The sequence below is a fragment of the Salmo salar genome, chromosome ssa01, assembly GCF_905237065.1.
Source record: "Salmo salar chromosome ssa01, Ssal_v3.1, whole genome shotgun sequence".
Classification (NCBI taxonomy): domain Eukaryota; kingdom Metazoa; phylum Chordata; class Actinopteri; order Salmoniformes; family Salmonidae; genus Salmo; species Salmo salar.
In genome coordinates this window covers 26,087,612-26,107,115 of record NC_059442.1, presented here as the reverse complement: position 1 = coordinate 26,107,115, position 19,504 = coordinate 26,087,612, and the positions used below count along the sequence as shown (strand labels likewise).

General features: G+C 42.5%; 2 protein-coding genes across 2 annotated transcripts; one reads left to right on the top strand and one right to left on the bottom strand.

Moving 5' to 3' along the window:
* The first annotated feature begins 205 nt into the window (after window positions 1–205).
* On the top strand, window positions 206–3,831 carry zgc:194887 (fibrinogen-related domain-containing protein). The gene is made up of 3 exons (XM_014175955.2): window positions 206–594; window positions 804–968; window positions 1,655–3,831. Exons 2-3 carry the CDS (start codon window positions 821–823, stop codon window positions 2,347–2,349), a joined length of 843 nt encoding a protein of 280 aa, XP_014031430.1. The 5' UTR covers window positions 206–594; window positions 804–820; the 3' UTR covers window positions 2,350–3,831.
* Window positions 3,001–19,122, bottom strand: LOC106587421 (muscarinic acetylcholine receptor M5). The gene is made up of 2 exons (XM_014175837.2): window positions 18,649–19,122; window positions 3,001–5,647 (listed from the first exon to the last, which is right to left on the bottom strand). The coding sequence occupies exon 2, from the start codon at window positions 5,555–5,557 to the stop codon at window positions 3,971–3,973; it is 1,587 nt and encodes a 528-aa protein (XP_014031312.1). The 5' UTR covers window positions 5,558–5,647; window positions 18,649–19,122; the 3' UTR covers window positions 3,001–3,970.
* Window positions 19,123–19,504: the final 382 nt, after the last annotated feature.

Sequence of the window (19,504 nt, the reverse complement as noted above, 5' to 3'; positions counted from 1 at the left end):
AGACATAGTTTAAATTCGCTGTTTGATTCATCATGAAGATAAGTTGTTTAGGCCTTATCATTTATGGGCTTTGTTTATGACTATCTTTGTATATAACAGGGACATGGTGATACAGTATGTGTGAGGATGGGGGAACACATTTAGGGGATGCCAGTTTTAAAAGTTGTCTTTGTTTGTTGTTCCACTAGATCAGCTAAAACAAACTGACATTGCAACACCAAGACAAAGGTTACAATCTCTTCTTCCCAGCAGTGGGGGAAGTGTTCAGAAGGTGAGATATTAGGCAACCATCTCACTTGACACAGATACGTTGAAGGTTGCTTTAACCCATGGTGTTTCCTATTGTGACGTGAAGCTGAGGCTGAAGTCCAGTCGTGACTGGCCTGTAGAGGCTGTGTGGAAGGGACTGCACCTCAGTGGACTGGTTGGCAGCCTGGGTGGCCTTGTTTGCTCTCTCTCTCTCTCTCTCTCTCTCTCTCTCTCTCTCTCTCTCCATATAGTGCTATCAAAGTACAATGTGTGTATAACGGTTTATGGTCACAGAGCGCAGCACACACACACACACACACACACAGTGGAACAGTAACAGTGAAGGTAAGTGTTAATTCTTTACAACATTTCAGTAAGATTCATTGTTCTTAAAGTACCTGTTCTAGACATTGTATTAAAAAATTACAGATTTTTGTCCATGTATGAAATTGTCAAATACATGTATCTCTTGAATGGGCGTAACACAACTGTTGGAGAAATTGCATTGTATGTATGTATGGTCAATTTAATCCACATGTCTGTTCACCCTGAAGGAACTTCCCGTTAGAAGATGCAGAGTTTTGGGACATGGACAGTGGCAATAACAGCAGCACTGGTGGTCAGTCTGATGGGAGTACACACTAAACACCTGGTAGCTGAGAACACCCATCTCCTGACCTCTGAAGAGCACAAGATGGTCCTCAACCAGGGAATGAAAGGTATGGATGACATTACTGTATTATATTAATGGAATGGAATTACCAACATAATGTAGAAAGGATTCTACAGTAGGACTTATGGCCGTTTCTGTAGTTGTCATGTGTCGTTTCAGTGGGATTTAATTTGGGCTTCAAATTGTTTTAATAGCCCTTTGTGTGGTGCTTGAAGTATCATATCTTTGCTGATAGACAAACCCATTTGTTTTGAGTCTCTGTAATTCTGGAGGTAGTTCAAATGCAAAAGCCTAGCCCGAATTACTTACTGACCCTTCTACACTTCATACTTGACAACAGTGTGTCTATAAACTTCTTTCACATTTCTTACCTGCTGCTGAGAACAGTAGTGTATTGTAGTGACACACTTTTGTCAGACTAAACAGCAGAGATGCTACATTAGAGCATCAAGGTTTGACTACGCTTGTCATGGACACGGTGAAATCCCATGGATTATGAAACTGCCAAAAGTCATGAAGATTAGCCCATTGATGATAAGATAAGGAGTGGCAGGTTAATCATCGTGGTCCGTGATCGTACAATACCTTGAATAGGTGTACACAATGATTAGAAAAATAAATCCAGATTATCTGCTTTGATTTAATCAACTTGAACTCATGTTACTCTTCAACCCTTTGTGCAATTTGCGTATTGTGGGTGTTAATTCAGTTTGTTGCTATTTCACCCTTCAGAGTACCCCAGGGACTGCTATGAGATGTTGATGGGTTCAGGGAGTCCGGCCAGAGATGGAGTGTACTTGATTCAGCCAGGTGACTACCCCATCCTGGCCTACTGTGCCATGCAAGATGGTGGTTGGACTGTAGTGCAGCACATCACAGTTAACAGCAGCGTGGACTTCGACCGCACCTGGGTCGAATACAAGCAGGGTTTCGGGGTGCTGAATGGTGACCACTGGCTGGGGAACGAACACCTCCACCATCTCACCCGAGGGCCAGGACGCTACAAGCTGGGGGTCAAGCTGGTGGACAAAGATGCTGTCGCCAAGATTGGCGAGTATGACCCTTTCATGGTGGAGGACGAGCGGTCTGGGTTCAGGCTGCGTCTTGGTCTGTTCCAGGGCTCTGCCTTAGACGCTCTCACCCAGGACACAGAGAACTACCTGCATGACAACCAGAGGTTTACCACCAAGGACCGAGACAACGACAACTACTTCCAAAACTGTGCTAAGCTGGAGTTCCAGGGTGTGGCGGGAGGGGGCTGGTGGTACGACGCCTGTGCTGGAGCCAACCTCAACCGCAGGAACGTGATCTACTGGCAGAAGGACTGCAACAAAGAGCACCTGTGTAAATACGCCTGGATGATGGTAAAGCCCTCAGACACAGTAAAGGTGGTCCACACTGGGAACTGTAAGAAGGATGAACTGTGAGTCTGTTGTCTAGAGATTAGGTTGATCCATACCATCTGTGGTTATTCTAATGCAGTGGTTCTCAAAACATTATTTACGTAATAGAGACAATAGTTCAACACATTTAATTCAGAAGTACATAGAGACATATGATCACAAAATGCTATAAAGAAAACAGTTCAGTATCAACTGATTTGTCACACATTTTTTTAAAGTAATTAAAAAAGCAATATTTTTTGGGGGGACTTCATACGCTTAAATCTCCCCTCTACCTTTCCTCCAGAATTGCATGTGCAGTTTTCTGTATGTCTAAATGATCACAGACCACATTTTGTGGTCATGATATCATAGCTTATTACACGTGTAAAACCACTTTTGCTGTATTTATTTACTCACTCACTCACCTAATATCACTGGACGAATGTGTTGGTTGTTGGCACAAAAAAACAAGATATACTGGATCAACATAAGATTCAATCCAGTAAGTTTACAGTATATTTTCTGATAACACATTTGATAAAATAACTAGATTTGAAAGTTTTTTGATGGTCCTGGTCAATTGAAATTGTGTAAATGTAATGTCTAGCAATGGGGACATGAGAATTATACAGTGCAGCACAGAATGACCAAAACAAAAGCCTGTCTCCTGAGTACAGACAGACGTTAAACACATTCTAATTAATACATGACACAGAACAGTGCATGAATCAAACCCTACTGTCTCCCACTCAGTATGGATGTAAATGTTGAGGGCTGTTACTGTACTGAGTGACTTATAGTGACCCTGGACAGATTAAATCACTCCCTGATATGATCCCATCCTTGGGCCTGAACTGAACCCACTATGATTGATTAAAGGCTAATCCTTATCTGACAAGTACTTTGTCAGGTGTATACTTTATGCGGAAGTGTCCCATGAACTATTGCATGAAATCACGTGTTTTACACAGTTTATGTGCACATTAAAGCTGCTGAGTCAAGAGTAAGACTAATCGTTAATAGAATTTGATACTGCAACCTCAGCATTTACTTTAATCAAATCTCTTCCCCTCTGTTTCTGTGGTGTCTGGATTCATTTGGACTGAGGGATGAATACATTTGTACTGTATACGTGTTTGTGCTTGCGTATTGGTGGAAAGATTGGCGGTTGAATGTTTGATTATTAGTATATGACAAAAGTCCATGGTACATGTGAACAAGGCTTTGATGATCAGAGTGTACAATCGTTTGTTATCCAGCTCACTCTGAAATCAAGTCAAGAACTGTGATAGCCCTTAAAATAAACACAATGTAGTCTAACATCATGCCTAGAAAACATTCAGAACATGTTTTTCTATGAAATATCTCAAACTTTTTTGTGCATGTTGGGTTATTTTTGATATTTACATTTTCAATTATGTATTGGTGTACAGTATCAGCATTTGGGGCAAGATTATCAAACACTTTTGTATTCCTTGTGAGCAGTGATCAAGGTATTGATTAAAGAACAATACCATTGACAAACTAGAGTCTTGTCTCTAACCTTTGTACTTTTGACACACCCTACTTGTAGACATAACTCAAATACTGACAGAAATATTTCCACATCTATCGAGTCATATAGTCTTCATACTCATTCCTCTGTAAGGAAGGTGTGAATGGCTCATGTTAGCTTGCTGCTCACTACAGGGTTTTGCCCGTACCAGTAAAGTTTCTCTTCCACTCTCTTCTTCTTCCACTGACAGAGCAGCAGCATGCGGAAGGTCTTCTGGAAGGTCTTGTTACAGAGGGCGTAGCACATTGGGTTGACTGTACTGTTGACATAGCACAGCCAGTAGCCCAGGTGCCAGAGAGACACAGGGATACAGTCAGAGCAGAAGGTGGAGATGAGCACCATGATGTTGTATGGTGTCCACGTCAGGATAAAGGCCAGCAGGATAGCACTGAGAGTCTGGGCAGCCTTCCTCTCCTTAATCAGCACCATCCTCTTCCTCTTGGTCAGCTGGATCTTCAGAGTGGTGTCTATTGGCTTGGAGGAGGAGGTGGAGGGTGGGGCACTCATGGAGTCGGCTGAAGAGAAAGATGATGGGGCCATGTTAGTGTCCCCGTTCTTGCTTTGCTGGGCACCGCTGGTAGTGTCTTTGGGAACTGGTTTAAACTTGTAGGACACACACTTCTTGCTCTTCTGGGAGTTGGTCTTTGGTGGCGTGTGGAAGAAGTTGTTCTCCTCATAACTGCTGAGCTGTTCTTTAACACAGCCCGCTGCACCCGTGCTCTGCCTACACTCCTGGTTCCGGCAGGTGGGCTGGAAGACCCCCGGGGACACGGGCCGCTCCTCGTCCTCCGAGGAGGCGTAGCTGTTGAAGGTGGTCAGCTGGTCACTCTTGGACCACTCGTCGTTGGTGGCTGCTGCTGATTTGGCTGCATTGCTCCTGTTGGAGGAGGACCAGGAGGCCTGGGTTCTGTCCCGGGAGGCAGAGTTGAGCTGCTTGCAGTTGAAGCAGGATCTGATTATGGTTTTCTGGGGCTTGGTGACACCAGCGTCTGTGGAACTGTTGATGCCCTGGAGCTCAGCGAGGTCCTTGGTGCGACGTTCCGTCTCCTTGTAGATCCGACAGTACAGGATGGTCATGATTGACACTGGGATGTAAAACGCAGCAATGGCTGTCCCAAATGTTATCACTGGCTCCGAGAAGAACTGGATCTGACACTGCCTTTCAGGGACTGTCCTTTTCCCCACAAAATACTGCCAGCACAGTATGGGAGGGGCCCACAGGATGAGGGACACCAGCCAGGCCATGCCTATCATGACCCCAGCCCGTTTGGGGGTGCGCTTGGCTCTGTAGGTCAGGGGTCTGGTGATGGAGAAGTACCGGTCAAAACTGATTACCAGCAGGTTCATCACTGACGCATTACTGGCCACGTAGTCCAAAGCCAACCAGAGGTCACAAGCCACACTCCCCAGTGCCCAGTATCCCATCAGTATGTAGGAGGTGTAGAGGTTCATAGAGAACACACCTATAATGAGGTCAGCTACAGCCAAACTCAGCAGATAGTAGTTGTTGACTGTCTTCAGCTGGCTGTTTACCTTAAACGACAGCATCACCAAAACGTTCCCCACTATCGTAATCAGGCTCACGATGGCCGACACAGTTGCTATGGTTATGACCTCCCATAGACTGTGTGTGACAGGGTGTATGTCTGATGCATTGCCATTTATGGATAAGTTCTGTATTCCCCCACCTTCCATGTTGTTTCTCTAACGTTGTCCTTATTGTGGTATGAGTGGTATGGCTATGAGAGAGTAATCTGTTTGGTATGCCATCTTGAGTAGGATATCCTAGAAAGAAGAACAAATAAAGTGAGTTAATAAAATAACAAATGCAGTTTACAAGTGATCTTTTCATGCAAAAAGTCAAACTCCATGTACAGTATATAAAAGAAAGGGTAGTGCCACAAATAGTCACTAGATGGCAATAATAATCAACAATCATCCCCATGTGAGTCCAGTAGTAAGTAGGGCACCAATGCTCACACTGGCCAGAGATGGGGTCCATGCACCTTGCAAAACATCTTGTCTAGACAGCTTAAGACCTCAATGTAAATAATGTGATAACACCACCTAAAAAGTATGCATGTTTGTGCTGTGTCATATTAAAGTGTATGATTCTATTTTTGCTGCAAAAAAGCTCAGGTAGAGCTGTGTCACACATGAATGTCTGTATGAACATTTTAGGGCCATTAGGTCATATAAGCACTCAGGTCTCTTTTGCTCTAGTTCTTGTGTCTTCATCTAGTATGTATGAATAAGTGTCTGTATTGAGGTCTCTCACGGACAGTTTGTTACACTACAGAGGTACATTAGCAGACAAAGAGGCTTAGCAGATTGACACATGGGTCATTGTAGGCAGTCTAGCCAAATGACACTTTTTAAATCCAGGTCATTAAAATAACTAGTCCGTTGCTCATCAATATCAGCAAGCATGTTTCTTGTCTGTATTAAATGGATATAGATGTCACAGTATTATCTCAGTGGCTCTCTGTAACCAGGGTGACGATGAAGTGATTGCTTCTGATTCTGAATGACGAACACTAATATCTGTGGAGATAAATAAAATGTGCTTCAGCTTTGTACTGATGGAACAATCAACAAACGGACAAAAGATGGCCATGACATTTCTGTCCCAGAGGTTGTTTGAATTGTCTGGCGAGGCGGGGGTTTTATCAGGTGTTTTCTCTGCCTCCTGGCTGAGTTTACCCAGCTGAAAGAAGAGCAGCATCCCAGCTCTTGGGACACTTAGTGTGCCATATGTACTGACCGGGATTGATAAAACACAATTAAACCTGGGCCTTTCTCCACACACCTTTATGAGATGAATCCACCTCAGATCACTATGGCGGTGCTGAATCCCAATGTCTTGGTCTCTATTTTTCTATCTGTTTTCCTGGCTTCAGACTCTCCACTCTGCTTCTGAATGGGCTGACTGGGATTTTATTTTAATGTCAAGACTGTTATGGTTTGTGATTAAGTAGATTGTAAATTAGCAACAAATTACAGGCTACTAGGCTACCAGAATTGTCCTTTACACTTAACACTTTTTCTCCAAAGTGACCTACAGATTCTGAAGTGTCATATGTCAAATGGCCTCCATGGTAATTGAACATGCAACCTTGGATTCGATTCTAACCAATTGGGTTAAAACAGAGTCCTACATCTAGCCCTGGAGACAGGAACTTCAAGTGCTCATTTCAACATTGCCTATTTCTTCCTGACAGGTTATTCAGTGTAATGATCATGAACTCAGGCATTATGTCAATGGAACAGCACCCTTAGAGACTGTGGAATGAAATAATGATCGGAGTGATTGCTATCATTTATTCTTCCCTGTGTTTCTCTGTCACATCTGACAGCAATCGTTTCTCCTTTCATTTCATTTTGTTCTTGGCAATACCGTAGGAAGGAAAAGAAAACCACATCTGTAATAATATTGAGATGAAGAAATGGTGTTGTTAAGAGAGATGTGAGCAACATTTAGTGAGTCATATTTGATCTACACTGAGTATACCAAACATTAGGAACACCTTCCAGTTGAGTGTGAAAAACACAGCAACGTTGCAGTTCTTGACTCAAACTGGTGCGCCTGGCACCTACTACCATTGAAGTGACATCAATAAGGATCATTGCTTTCACCTGGATTCACCTGGTCAGTCAATGTAATGGAAAGAGCAGGTGTTCTTAATGTTTGTATACTCAGTGTATAGGGTTGACTGTGTCTACTACCATGAAAATACATCTAATGGGAGATCAGGATGGTAGCGTTTTTAGCATGTGCCATTGCCAACCTGTGCCATGAGCCTAAATATGCAATGTCCCAGGTCATCTCATTGCTAACCCAGTGTTGCTGGAGAACATCCAACATGGGTAATGTCCATTTTCTTGAGAGGGGATGAAGGTGGCATCACAGATGGTGAGCTTAGGGCCTTGTTAAATGGATATCCACTGTACACCTTGTCCATGATACTTAGGATCAATGGGATCACTCAGTAATGGAAGGATTCACATTATCATCCATAAAGTAGACACTTGCTTAGTCGTTCCCTTCCTCAAAACATCTGCATCATCAGTCTACTGAGAGATCTTTGTGTCATACACCAGATGCTCTTCAAATACATTTTGAGTCCTGCAGTAAGTTGTAACAATGGAAACATTGACAGTTCATTACATAAGACGAAGTATGGTGAGCGATATCTTGCTTAACTTGCTGTCTCAATTTTAGCTTTGCTGTCTCAGAATAACTATTATGATAGACTATCACATCCTCCATTTCTGATCCTGGATACCTGAATAACTTATCTGTTATCCTCTTAGCCTTGGAAGATGAATCTATACTCTCTGTCAGTTCATCTACCAGTAGTATGTTGACCCTATCGTGACCTATACTTCTGAGTAACTTCTCCACTCATTGGTATTCTGTTGGCACACCATGGCAGCCTGAGGTCCACACAAATGACATTCCACTCACCACAGGGAGGCTCAGCGAGCCCTTGGATCGCCCTTCAGCTTATTACTGTGACATTTTATATCACTCACATAATCAACATCACAGCACTGGAGAGCCCAGGTTTCACTTGACAGCTGTTTTTCTTCTTCTGTACTGTCCCTTTAGATGATGAACTAATCTGCCTCCCTCTTATTATTTCTCCTTCAATCTATCAGTCTCTCTCTCTCCCTCTTATTATTTCTCCTTCAATCTATCAGTCTCTCTCTCTCTCTCTCTTATTATTTCTCCAATCTATCAGTCTCTCTCTCTCTCTCTCTCTCTTTATTTCTCCTTCAATCTATCAGTCTCTCTCTCTCTCTCTCTCTCTCTCTCTCTCTCTCTCTCTCTCTCTCTCTCTCTCTCTCTCTCTCTCTCTCTCTCTCTCTCTCTCACCCTCTCTTTATTTCTCCTTCAATCTATCGGTCTCTCTCTCTCTCTCTCTCTCTCTCTCTCTCTCTCTCTCTCTCTCTCTCTCTCTCTCTCTCTCCATCTCTTTATTTCTCCTTCAATCTATCAGTCTCCTCTCTCCCTCTCTTTATTTCTCCTTCAATCTATCGGTCTTTCTCTCTCTCTCTCTCTCTCTCTCTCTCTCTCTCTCTCTCTCTCTCTCTCTCTCTCTCTCTCTCTCTCTCTCTCTCTCTCTCACCCTCTCTTTATTTCTCCTTCAATCTATCGGTCTCTCTCTCTCTCTCTCTCTCTCTCTCTCTTTATTTCTCCTTCAATCTATCAGTCTCCTCTCTCCCTCTCTTTATTTCTCCTTCAATCTATCAGCTCTCTCTCTCTCTCTCTCTCTCTCTCTCTCTCTCTCTCTCTCTCTCTCTCTCTCTCTCTCACCCTCTCTTTATTTCTCCTTCAATCTATCAGTTCTCTCTCTCTCTCTCTCTCTCTCTCTCTCTCTCTCTCTCTCTCTCTCTCACCCTCTCTTTATTTCTCCTTCAATCTATCAGTCTCTCTCTCTCTCTCTCTCTCTCCCTCTCTTTATTTCTCCTTCAATCTATCAGTCTCTCTCTCTCTCCCTCTCTTTATTTCTCCTTCAATCTATCAGTCTCTCTCTCTCTCCCTCTCTTTATTTCTCCTTCAATCTATCAGTCTCTCTCTCCCTCTCTTTATTTCTCCTTCAATCTATCAGTCTCTCTCTCTCCCTCTCTTTATTTCTCCTTCAATCTATCAGTCTCTCTCTCTCTCCCTCTCTTCATTTCTCCTTCAATCTATAAGTCTCCCTCTCTCCAACCCTCTCATTTGCCATTAACTGCTTGCTCTGGAAGAAACACACCTTTGATTTGATCATAAGGCAAAATTGCAGAAATGATCAAGTTCAAAGTAACCTAACTGGCCTCACTCAAAAATGGTGCTTCTACCTGACGAAAGGGAATATGTGTGCTTGAGGTGTAAGCCCTTGTCTAGTAGACTGAGGGTCTCCAGTAAAAGCTTGTTCTCCTCTTACAGTAAAAAGGTCTGGAGACATAGGCCAGGCCACTCTCTCAGTCAGCGAGTTTCATGCCAAGAAGTGGATTCATTAATTATAACTACTATGCATGGACACTTGAGTGACAAGGCGTTCTCGAGCTCAGTCTCTGACTCACCAATGACTGTCTCTCATGCTTAAATATACACACACGCACTCAGGCAAAAAATACATGCACGTACTATATTCAGGTACACACAAGCACACGGCACATGAGGCTCAACATAGTAGGGCCAAAGAAAAGCATTGTTCCATTCCACAAATATTGTGTAAGCAATCGAGGAGGAAGAGCATCTTGAGAGGGGCTTGAACAAGGCAAGCACACACAACTTCCATTTCCCCCTAGTCTCTCGTGGACAGACTACGTAAACATACATGGTACTGTAGATCTGTCATGATACAACAGGATGCGTGAAATAACGAGGACCATTACTTCCAGTGCTTTGGACAAATGACAATTTTGCAGGTGTTAGCATCTTTAGAATTTGGGAACAGGAGGTGGCATTTGGCCCATAGACTTGTCCGTAACTTGCAAAGAGAGAGGGTGGGGCTCTCTGTTCCGGTTCTGATCCTCATTCTATCTCTTCTCTTAACACGATGAACCCAGCGCTTAATCGAGAATCTGAACAATTACGTGAGACTTTAGTTCTGGGTTAACCAAGATGAATTTTCACCCAACATGAGTCATAATGGTCAGAGTAACACCAGCAGTTCAAAGCTTGGGGACAGTTCACAATGCTCGAGCAAACACTAAGAATACTATGAATACTGATGATACATAGGCGCGTTCTTTTGTTTTGTTTTAAGCCTTCCCCAAACCATAACCCTAACCTTAAAGGGGAATTTAAAAGGTTTTCAATTTCATATTAATCATCTCCAGCGCCACCCTAACATCAACATACAGTATGTGAAAATTGCACTTTTCTGTGTTTTATAGCAAAAGAAACATAGAGGATAATGTTTCCATTGACATCATCGGCCTGCATCATGTGATTTTACCAATTATGAATAGGCGTTGTCTACTAATTGCCTACTAATTGTCTACTAATTGCCTACTAATTGGTTTAGGGTATTATTGGAAACACTTATCTTCTTCTATATGTTTTACTGCAAAATATAGAAACGAGCCATTTTAACATATGTTGGGGTGGTGCTGGAGATGATTAATATGAAGTAAAAAAAAGCAATGAAATGTCTAAACTGTTAACCTTTGAGTTGATTCTGTTTTAACCCTGTAACACAGAATTAACCCTCTTCCTCCATGAGTCAAAGGGCCAGATTCAAACCCATGCCTGTCAGAGTGCATTGCGCCCGGCCCGCCACAGGAGTCGCTAGTGCCCAATTGGACAAGAACATCCCTGACGACCAAACCCTCCCCTAACCCGGACGACGCTGGGCCAATTGTGTGCCACCCCATGGGTCTCCCAGGTCACGGCCGGCTGCGACAGAGCCTGGACTCGAACCAGGATCTCTAGCGGCACAGCTAGCACTGCGATGCAGTGCCTTAGACTGCTGCACAACTCAGGAGGCCTGGCTACATATATTTGAACTGTATACAGTATTTGTGTATTTTTATGGATTTGGCTGCCTTCTTTATCTTTGCATTAGTGTGTATGAGTTTTAGCTGAACTACAATCACAATAAAACCTGAAAGTGACATGGATTCTAAGGGCTAGATTCAATCCGTAGCGCAAATTGAAATTACCCAAGTCCATTGGTAGTCAGCCATCAGCCTTCCACTGCCATGGCTTCTCTGTCCACTGGTCTCCACACACACCGGCACTGACCACTCCTCAGAGTCATGTTTAACCTTTCCCTGCACTGCAGCGCTGCTCATGTTTGTGTGCTTGGGTAAAGCTAAAAGTGAATGGGGATGAGGGTGTGTTTGTGTGTGTGTGTGTGTGTGTGTGAGAGAGAGAGAGAGAGACAGAGGGAGAGACAGGGGGAGAGAGAGTGCACGTGTATGTTGTTCTGTGTGCACGCTCTGGAGAGCAGCCTAAGGCTCTTTGGCACAGTGCATTCTGCATGCCTCAAGTCGGTCCAGTGACCCATGCTTAAGGTTCCTGGCTACAGTATCTTACATTCTGCAGGGGGACCTATGACAGGCTTCCCTTGAGGCTGGTTGTGGTATAGTGGGTAGAGGGGGATTATATTGGCAAAGAGACAAATATCAGGTACAGTTTTCTGGATTATTAACCTCATGCTTAAGATAAATCAGTCCTCTAAAGCCATCTACACGCTGTGATGGTACATACTAGCTGGTTGACAAGGTTTTCATCAATCTTTTCACATTTGTTTCATACCAATCATTTATAGCTATTATGCATTATCTATCTCCTAATGTACCATTGAATTACCTTCAGTGGGTGCTAATTTTCCCCTCCAGCACGCTAAGTGTCTTTTTACAACTGTGATGACAAACTTTGTAATGGCATTTCCATTCAGACGAGAGATGCTAAGTATTATTATTACATTCATTTTATGATCAGTTTGATGGATATGACAATAGCTGTCTGCTGTCTGCTGATGATACTCATGAGTCACGACCATACTGACTGTCTGCTGATGATACTCATGACCATACTGACGGTCTGTTGAAGATAGTCATAAGTCATGACCATACTGACTGTCTGCTGATGATACTCATGAGTCACGACCATACTGACCGTCTGCTGAAGATACTCAAGACCATACTGACGGTCTGTTGAAAATACTCATAACTCATGACCATACTGACTGTCTGCTGATGATACTCATGACCATACTGACTGTCTGCTGATGATACTTATGCCCATACTGACTGTCTGCTGATGATACACATGAGTCATGACCATACTGACTGTCTGCTGATGATACTCATAACTCATGACCATACTGACTGTCTGCTGATGATACACATGAGTCATGACCATACTGACTGTCTGCTGATGATACTCATGACCATACTGACTGTCTGCTGATGGTACTCGTGAGTCATGACCATACTGACTGTCTGCAGATGATACTCATAACCATACTGACAGTCTGCTGATGATACTCATGACCATACTGACAGTCTGCTGATGATACTCATGACCATACTGACAGTCTGCTGATGATACTCATGACCATACTGACTGTCTGCTGATGATACTCATGACCATACTGACTGTCTGCTGATGATACACATGAGTCATGACCATACTGACAGTCTGCTGAAGATACTCATAACTCATGACCATACTGACTGTCTGCTGATGATACTCATGACCATACTGACTGTCTGCTGATGATACTCATGACCATACTGACTGTCTGCTGAAGATACTCATGACCATACTGACTGTCTGCTGAAGATACTCACAGGACAACATACTCACAGTTTGCATCTGCTGACCTTATTGTTGATGTATGAAATATGGGTAGGTATGCCCAAACACGCTTCAGCCCAGCTTATACGAAAAAGGGGCAATCAGGTGCTCGGCTGAGGGACTTGAAAATCCCAAAAGACATTCCTTACCCCAGGATACTTCAACTGGTGACTATCATCCATTACCCCAGGATATTTCAACTGGTGACTATCATCCATTACCCCAGGATACTTCAACTGGTGACTATCATCCATTACCCCAGGATATTTCAACTGGTGACTATCATCCATTACCCCAGGATACTTCAACTGGTGACTATCATCCCTTACACCAGGATACTTCAACTGGTGACTATCATCCATTACCCCAGGATACTTCAACTGGTGACTATCATCCCTTACCCCAGGATACTTCAACTGGTGACTATCATCCCTTACCCCAGGATACTTCAATTGGTGACTATCATCCCTTACCCCAGGATACTTCAACTGGTGACTATCATCCCTTACCCCAGGATACTTCAACTGGAAAAGGGAGTGCTCTGTTGCTGCGTAAATCTGATAGATTTATTGACGGGACAAACAATAGGTTTATGTTTCGGCATGAATCACCTTCATCAGAGACTTCCATAGGAAAAGGTTGGGAGGCACATATATACCCTTACAGGGGAGTGTCCCGCTCTTCATGTCACTCAAACATGTCAATACTGTCAGTTGTAGTAGCAACTACACCGGTTATTCAAACAAGAGTATGATCATCATTCAAGATTCCTACACATACATTCCACTTGAATAACAAAAGACATAGTAATAAACAAAGAAGAACGTATTTACAAAAAATATGACAACGAGAGCTGTTCATTCAGACCCTTTGGCTCGACGCAGTCTAAGCAGTCGATCCAAAGTGCCTCTCTGTAACAATTTCCTCACAATATTATTGCACCCTTATTACGGGTTACCTTCACCGACTCAACAGCACTCACCATCTTTTCCACGTAACCTGAAACCACCCATGGATCACCCTCTTCAAAAATCTCACTCCCACTGGACCAAATGTATCTTTATCACAACCATGTCTATCAATGCAAGGCTCAGGCTCTGAGCTCCTCACAACGCCTTCTACCCCTTCCATTTCACTTCCAGAACTCGAACTGGCGTCCGGCTCACTCTGTTTGAACTTGACACCAATATTCCTCGGCATATCCTCATACAACAAAAATCTACTCAAATCCTTTTCTGTGCCCACCTGACTACTAGAATATCATCAATATATAGGTGCCACATGACAATATTAGAAAAGAACGGGTTAGATACAGCATTGTTAATGATTTTTTCTTCCCAGAAACCCATAAACAAAAGAGCATAATTTGGCGCTCCCATCGCTATTCACTGGCGTTGGAGGTAAAACGAGCCAGCATATTGAAAGTAAGTTAATAGATAATGCAATTTCGGATCATGTCAAATCAAAACCAGAAGGGGTCAGCAGATCTTCAAGGGTTTGTATCTAAAGTGGGATAGGCCTCCTGCATGGGGAATGTTTGTGTAAAGACTTTAAACATCCATAGTTACAAGTATATCATTAGATTAAACTTTGACGTTCTCAAGGAACTTTAGCACATCAGGGGTGTCGCCCAAGAATGCTGGGAGGGAAGGAATCAACTTTGTAATGAAAAAAATCAGCAAATTGGGATAGGGGTTCTGTGAAGCTATCATTACCAGAGACTATTAGCCCCTCTCCTTTTTAGTAATCCAACCTTGATGCATACAATTCACTCAATACGATCTGTAGGGTTTGCGTGTAAGGGGACATAGAATTCTCTATTGTTCTATTGTTCATAATGCCCTTGTGATATTGTTCATAACTTTGTACCACAACAGCACCCCCCAGGGCAAATTACAAGATTACAGTTGTTTTGTAGACCTTTTGAGTTCTACAACCTCTTCTGCTGAGGTTTCCTTTAGAGTATTTATGCTTACTGGCAACTTCTCTAAGGTCATTTTCAACCAGGTGTAATGGCTGCCAAAAAGTCACTAGAACTGACAAACACGTAGGCTATGAAATCCATTATTAAATACAGTAATAGATGAATCCTATACTTGCAGGTGTTGCCTAACAGGGGAGAGTGGGGTAAATTTAGATTTTTTTTTTTTTACATTCGGCATCACTCCATCAAGCGAAATATAGTATTCTTTCTAACAAATATATCTACATATATTTCAGGATGCTGTCTATCCCTGGAAATAATCCAAATTCATGTAAACATTACAATTTTGAAAACACGGTAACACTTTATTTAGATAGTCCATCTGATAGTCCATCATGCTCTACAGACTACTTACAGACTATCAGTAACATTTCAACTATCTACTATTCCTAACCCTAACCTTAACCTTAACCCATATCCTAAACCTAACCCTACCCCCAACCCTAACCTTAACCCTAACCCGTTATTCTAAACCTAACCCTAACCTTCACCTTAGTATGCAGTTGCTTATCAACAGGTAGTTTGTTGATAGTATGACCGTCTGTAAAGCATCTACAGATGGACTATCTGGCCTATCAAAATAAAGTGTGACGAAAATATAGCTTGTGCAAAAAAAGTTCTAAACTAACATGTAGAATTGTTTTAAAATGGTCATACCAAGGATCATTTAGCTATTCGAGTTTGAATTTTAAGACCTCCAAAGGTATCAATTTTTTAAATCATTTTTGGGGGGGATGAAACATTGAATTTGGCATTATTGCTATTAGCCAATAGAAATGCATCGAATAACAGATTCACTACAAGCAACAACAGATAGTTCCCCAAAAAATCTAAAAGAAGTTTGTTCTGAAGTTTCTGTCCCCTATATCTGAGAGATGTATGAAATATCAGGAATATATATATATATATATATATATATATATTTACATGTACTGTATTCATCCCCTTAATTTCCACAGAGGGGTCATATTAGTGTGTAGCCCAAACCGTTTGGACTGTACAGACAGAAGTTGTCAGAAGAGGCTGTACAGACTTCAGATGAGTCTTGTGGGACGTCCTGGAGCAAAATGGAGAACACTATCATGTTTGTGAGAGTCCCATCTCTCAATGGAGTGGCCATAATAGTTTATAGGTCAAACCTTTCTGACGCTAGAGATGTTTTCATGAGAAGTCGGATTTTCAGGATGTCTCATGGTCTGACAAACATAGCTCTAGCTCTGCTACTTTCACTGCAAATGCGGAAAGGCGATATCGGTGGATGCGGTGGATTGAGACGTAGCCCATGCAAAACGCATATCTCTGGCTTAAACAGACAGATTTTGATGGGGATGTTTCATTATGTTAATTAGATAACCTAGGGGCTGCAGAAATAGTAGGCCAAGGGTTAAGCATATTTTAACACAGGCTTAACACCTAACAAACACTTTGTATTTTTTTTTACACTTTGAACATAGGCCAGGCCTAGTCGTTACCTCATATCCCAGCGAAAATGCCTTGCTTTGCAACTGGGAAGAAAACACTTAAATATGCTCAACTTGCCATTGGCTCAACTTACCCTCATATTTAAGCTTATAGAGAACCCAACTGATGTATAGAACAATCATAAAATGATCTGCTTTGGTTTAGATATAAGCATCATGAATCTTCTAACACAGTAAATTAATTTGACCTATGTTGCTTCGCACTGGGCACAGACATCAGATCAATGTTTATTTTTGATTTACATTTGGTTGAGTTGTCAACTAATGTGAATTCAACATGAAATCAGCAAAACATTTCACCATGACATTGGATTTAGGTTAAAAGTTGGATGAAAAAAAAATACGAAATTCCCCTATGTTGATTACTTTTAGAAAATCCAATCAGTTTTCCATGTTGATTCAATGTCATATCATTGAATTTATTTGTTGAAATTATGTGGAAACAACATTGATTCAATCAGTTTTTGCCCAGTGGCTTACCACTTTTTCCATGTGGTTTCTTCCTTCACAGACTCCTGACCTCTTCCTAAATATTTGGTCAAATTATCTATTTTGTGTGTGGTTTCCTAGAAACAAGGGTGGGTTAACTTTCTCCTTTGGCTCAACTTAACCCTTTCTCCCCTATAGCAACTCTAGTGAACTCTGGTTCTGGTGATTTACAGTCTTGTAGAAAGCCTTGACTTCTCACCAGACATGATTCCTAATTGCCTCGTAATAACATTGAGGTTCTTTTTGTTCCCATATGTGAGGCTCCAAGGTCTTTACCACTACCACTGTCGCATTTGTCATGTCTCCAAGCTTGGCAGATCCTTCCTGTTTTGTGGCAACCTATCCCTGAATATTTGATAGCCTTGTGCCTCAACACATTTCTTTAACGCTCCACCAAGTTTGAGGGCTCTGCAAGGACTCGTTAAAATCACGCTCCACTGCTTAATCCTTTTTTGTCATTTTCATTCAGTCAAAGAGCAGAGCAGGGGATCAAGGGCTGGAAGGGTCACATAGCCCCTTTAATGGGTAAAATAAAGATTTAATGGTTTTGAGTGGTAGAGGAGTGTAACCTTAGGATGAGAGACAGCCCACAGTCAGTTGTACAGTAGCTAGATTTCTTGGGACCGTTTGGAGACAATTCCACTGTGTACTAAATTCAAATGAAATGTTATCATTGTTCTGTTGAGTTACAAGATAACAAGTTCTAGGGCTTTAGTGTTATTCTCTTCATTTGCTTTTTTTCTGCACCTGTCCCCTGCCTCCGGGGAACAATGAGAGATAAAGAGACACAGGGAAAGGAGAGATAGGGGGAGGAGAGTTGGTTAATTAGAAGAGAATAAGAAAGCTACAAAGAGCCAGAGGGATGTGAAAGGAAGCAAGACTGGAGGAGGGAGGAAGATGAAGAAAACATGATAATAAGGAAAGGGAGAATAAGATTTTGAGAAAATAAACAGAAGGATACATACTGGGAGAGAGGTCAGGGATATATATATATGTATATATGGGATGTACAGGGGGTGGAGTGCACAGTCGGCTGTCAGAGGAGAATATAGTGATGGAGGAAGAGGAAGATTAAAAGTGATGAATGGGGAGGAAAATTAAGTAAATGTATAGAAATGTGACGTGAGAGCAAGGTATAGAGACGTACAGTACTTGTGTATAAACGTGACCTGAGATAGAGGTAGGACTTTTCCAAGAGCTGCTACCTACTCAGGAAAGCTGTCTGTATGTAATTCATCAGTGATTCACTGTAGAAACCTAAATGTGTGTGCTGCTATTTGATACAGTTACCCTACGTGACTGCCTGCTCCTTTTCCACTGTAATTCTTTCTCTCTGTTTGAGGACCACCTAACTGCTCCTTTCATGAAGGTAAAAGGATGCATTAAATATACATGCTAAGACCTCTCAGACATGCTCTCAGCAGTTTCCGCTCGCCTTTATAGAGGTCAAACTTCTGTGCATATAAAACTCCCAGAAGAATCACTTGTGTTTCTCTAGAAAAAGCAGAGCAAGCCACAGACACATACTCACAGTTGACTTTCACTATCCAAGCGGCCAAGCCCCGTTGCCTTCAGTGTGACAGCAGGATCTTCTTGATGTGTGAAGATAGATTCTCCCAGTTCATATTTAATCCCTTTGTTTTGCTCTGAACTCTCAAGGTTAATCTCAGGGCTGAAAAGTGTAATCACAACCCTGGGAAAGAGGATGAGGATGAGGTCACAGCGGATGAGAAATCTAACTGACAGAATCCCAACATGCTACAGAAATCCAGATATATAGATCCCAGAGTGTAGAGTAATATTGTATGTCGGGAAACAGAAGGCTTTAGTTGTCACCGCTCAGACGTTGACAACAGAGGAGAGGATATCTCTTCGGAGAGAAAAACTGTAGAGAAATCAGTCAACGTAGCAGTCCAAGGAAAAAAATGATCCACATGTTGCATGGTATCCTTACTTTGTTATTTGTGAACTAACCAATGCTCTAGAGGAGTAGAGGAAGGTTTCTGATGAGGAGAGAGAGAGAGAGAGAGAGAGAGAGAGAGAGAGAGAGAGAGAGAGAGAGAGAGAGGGGTGAACTTTCCCCCTGAACTGCTGTGGACTGGCTGGTGACGCTCACTCCCTCTCAGTGAAGTTGGATCTCAGTCAGTGTCTGTGGCAGTGAGGAAAACAGATGATGCTTGATCCCTGCTAATACTACTGTCCTCCATGACAGACACAGATGTAGCTGACGCTAGCTGGGTGAAGAAATTCCCATAGGGCTGATTGGTTAATCATGTTTTGGGGACAGTGAGCATGCAGCCCAGCCACGGAGCCAAGAAGAGAGGGAGGAGAGAGGGGTGGATCTGAAGGGAGGTTTGGAAGGTGAGAGCAGAAGGGAGAGGAGGGGT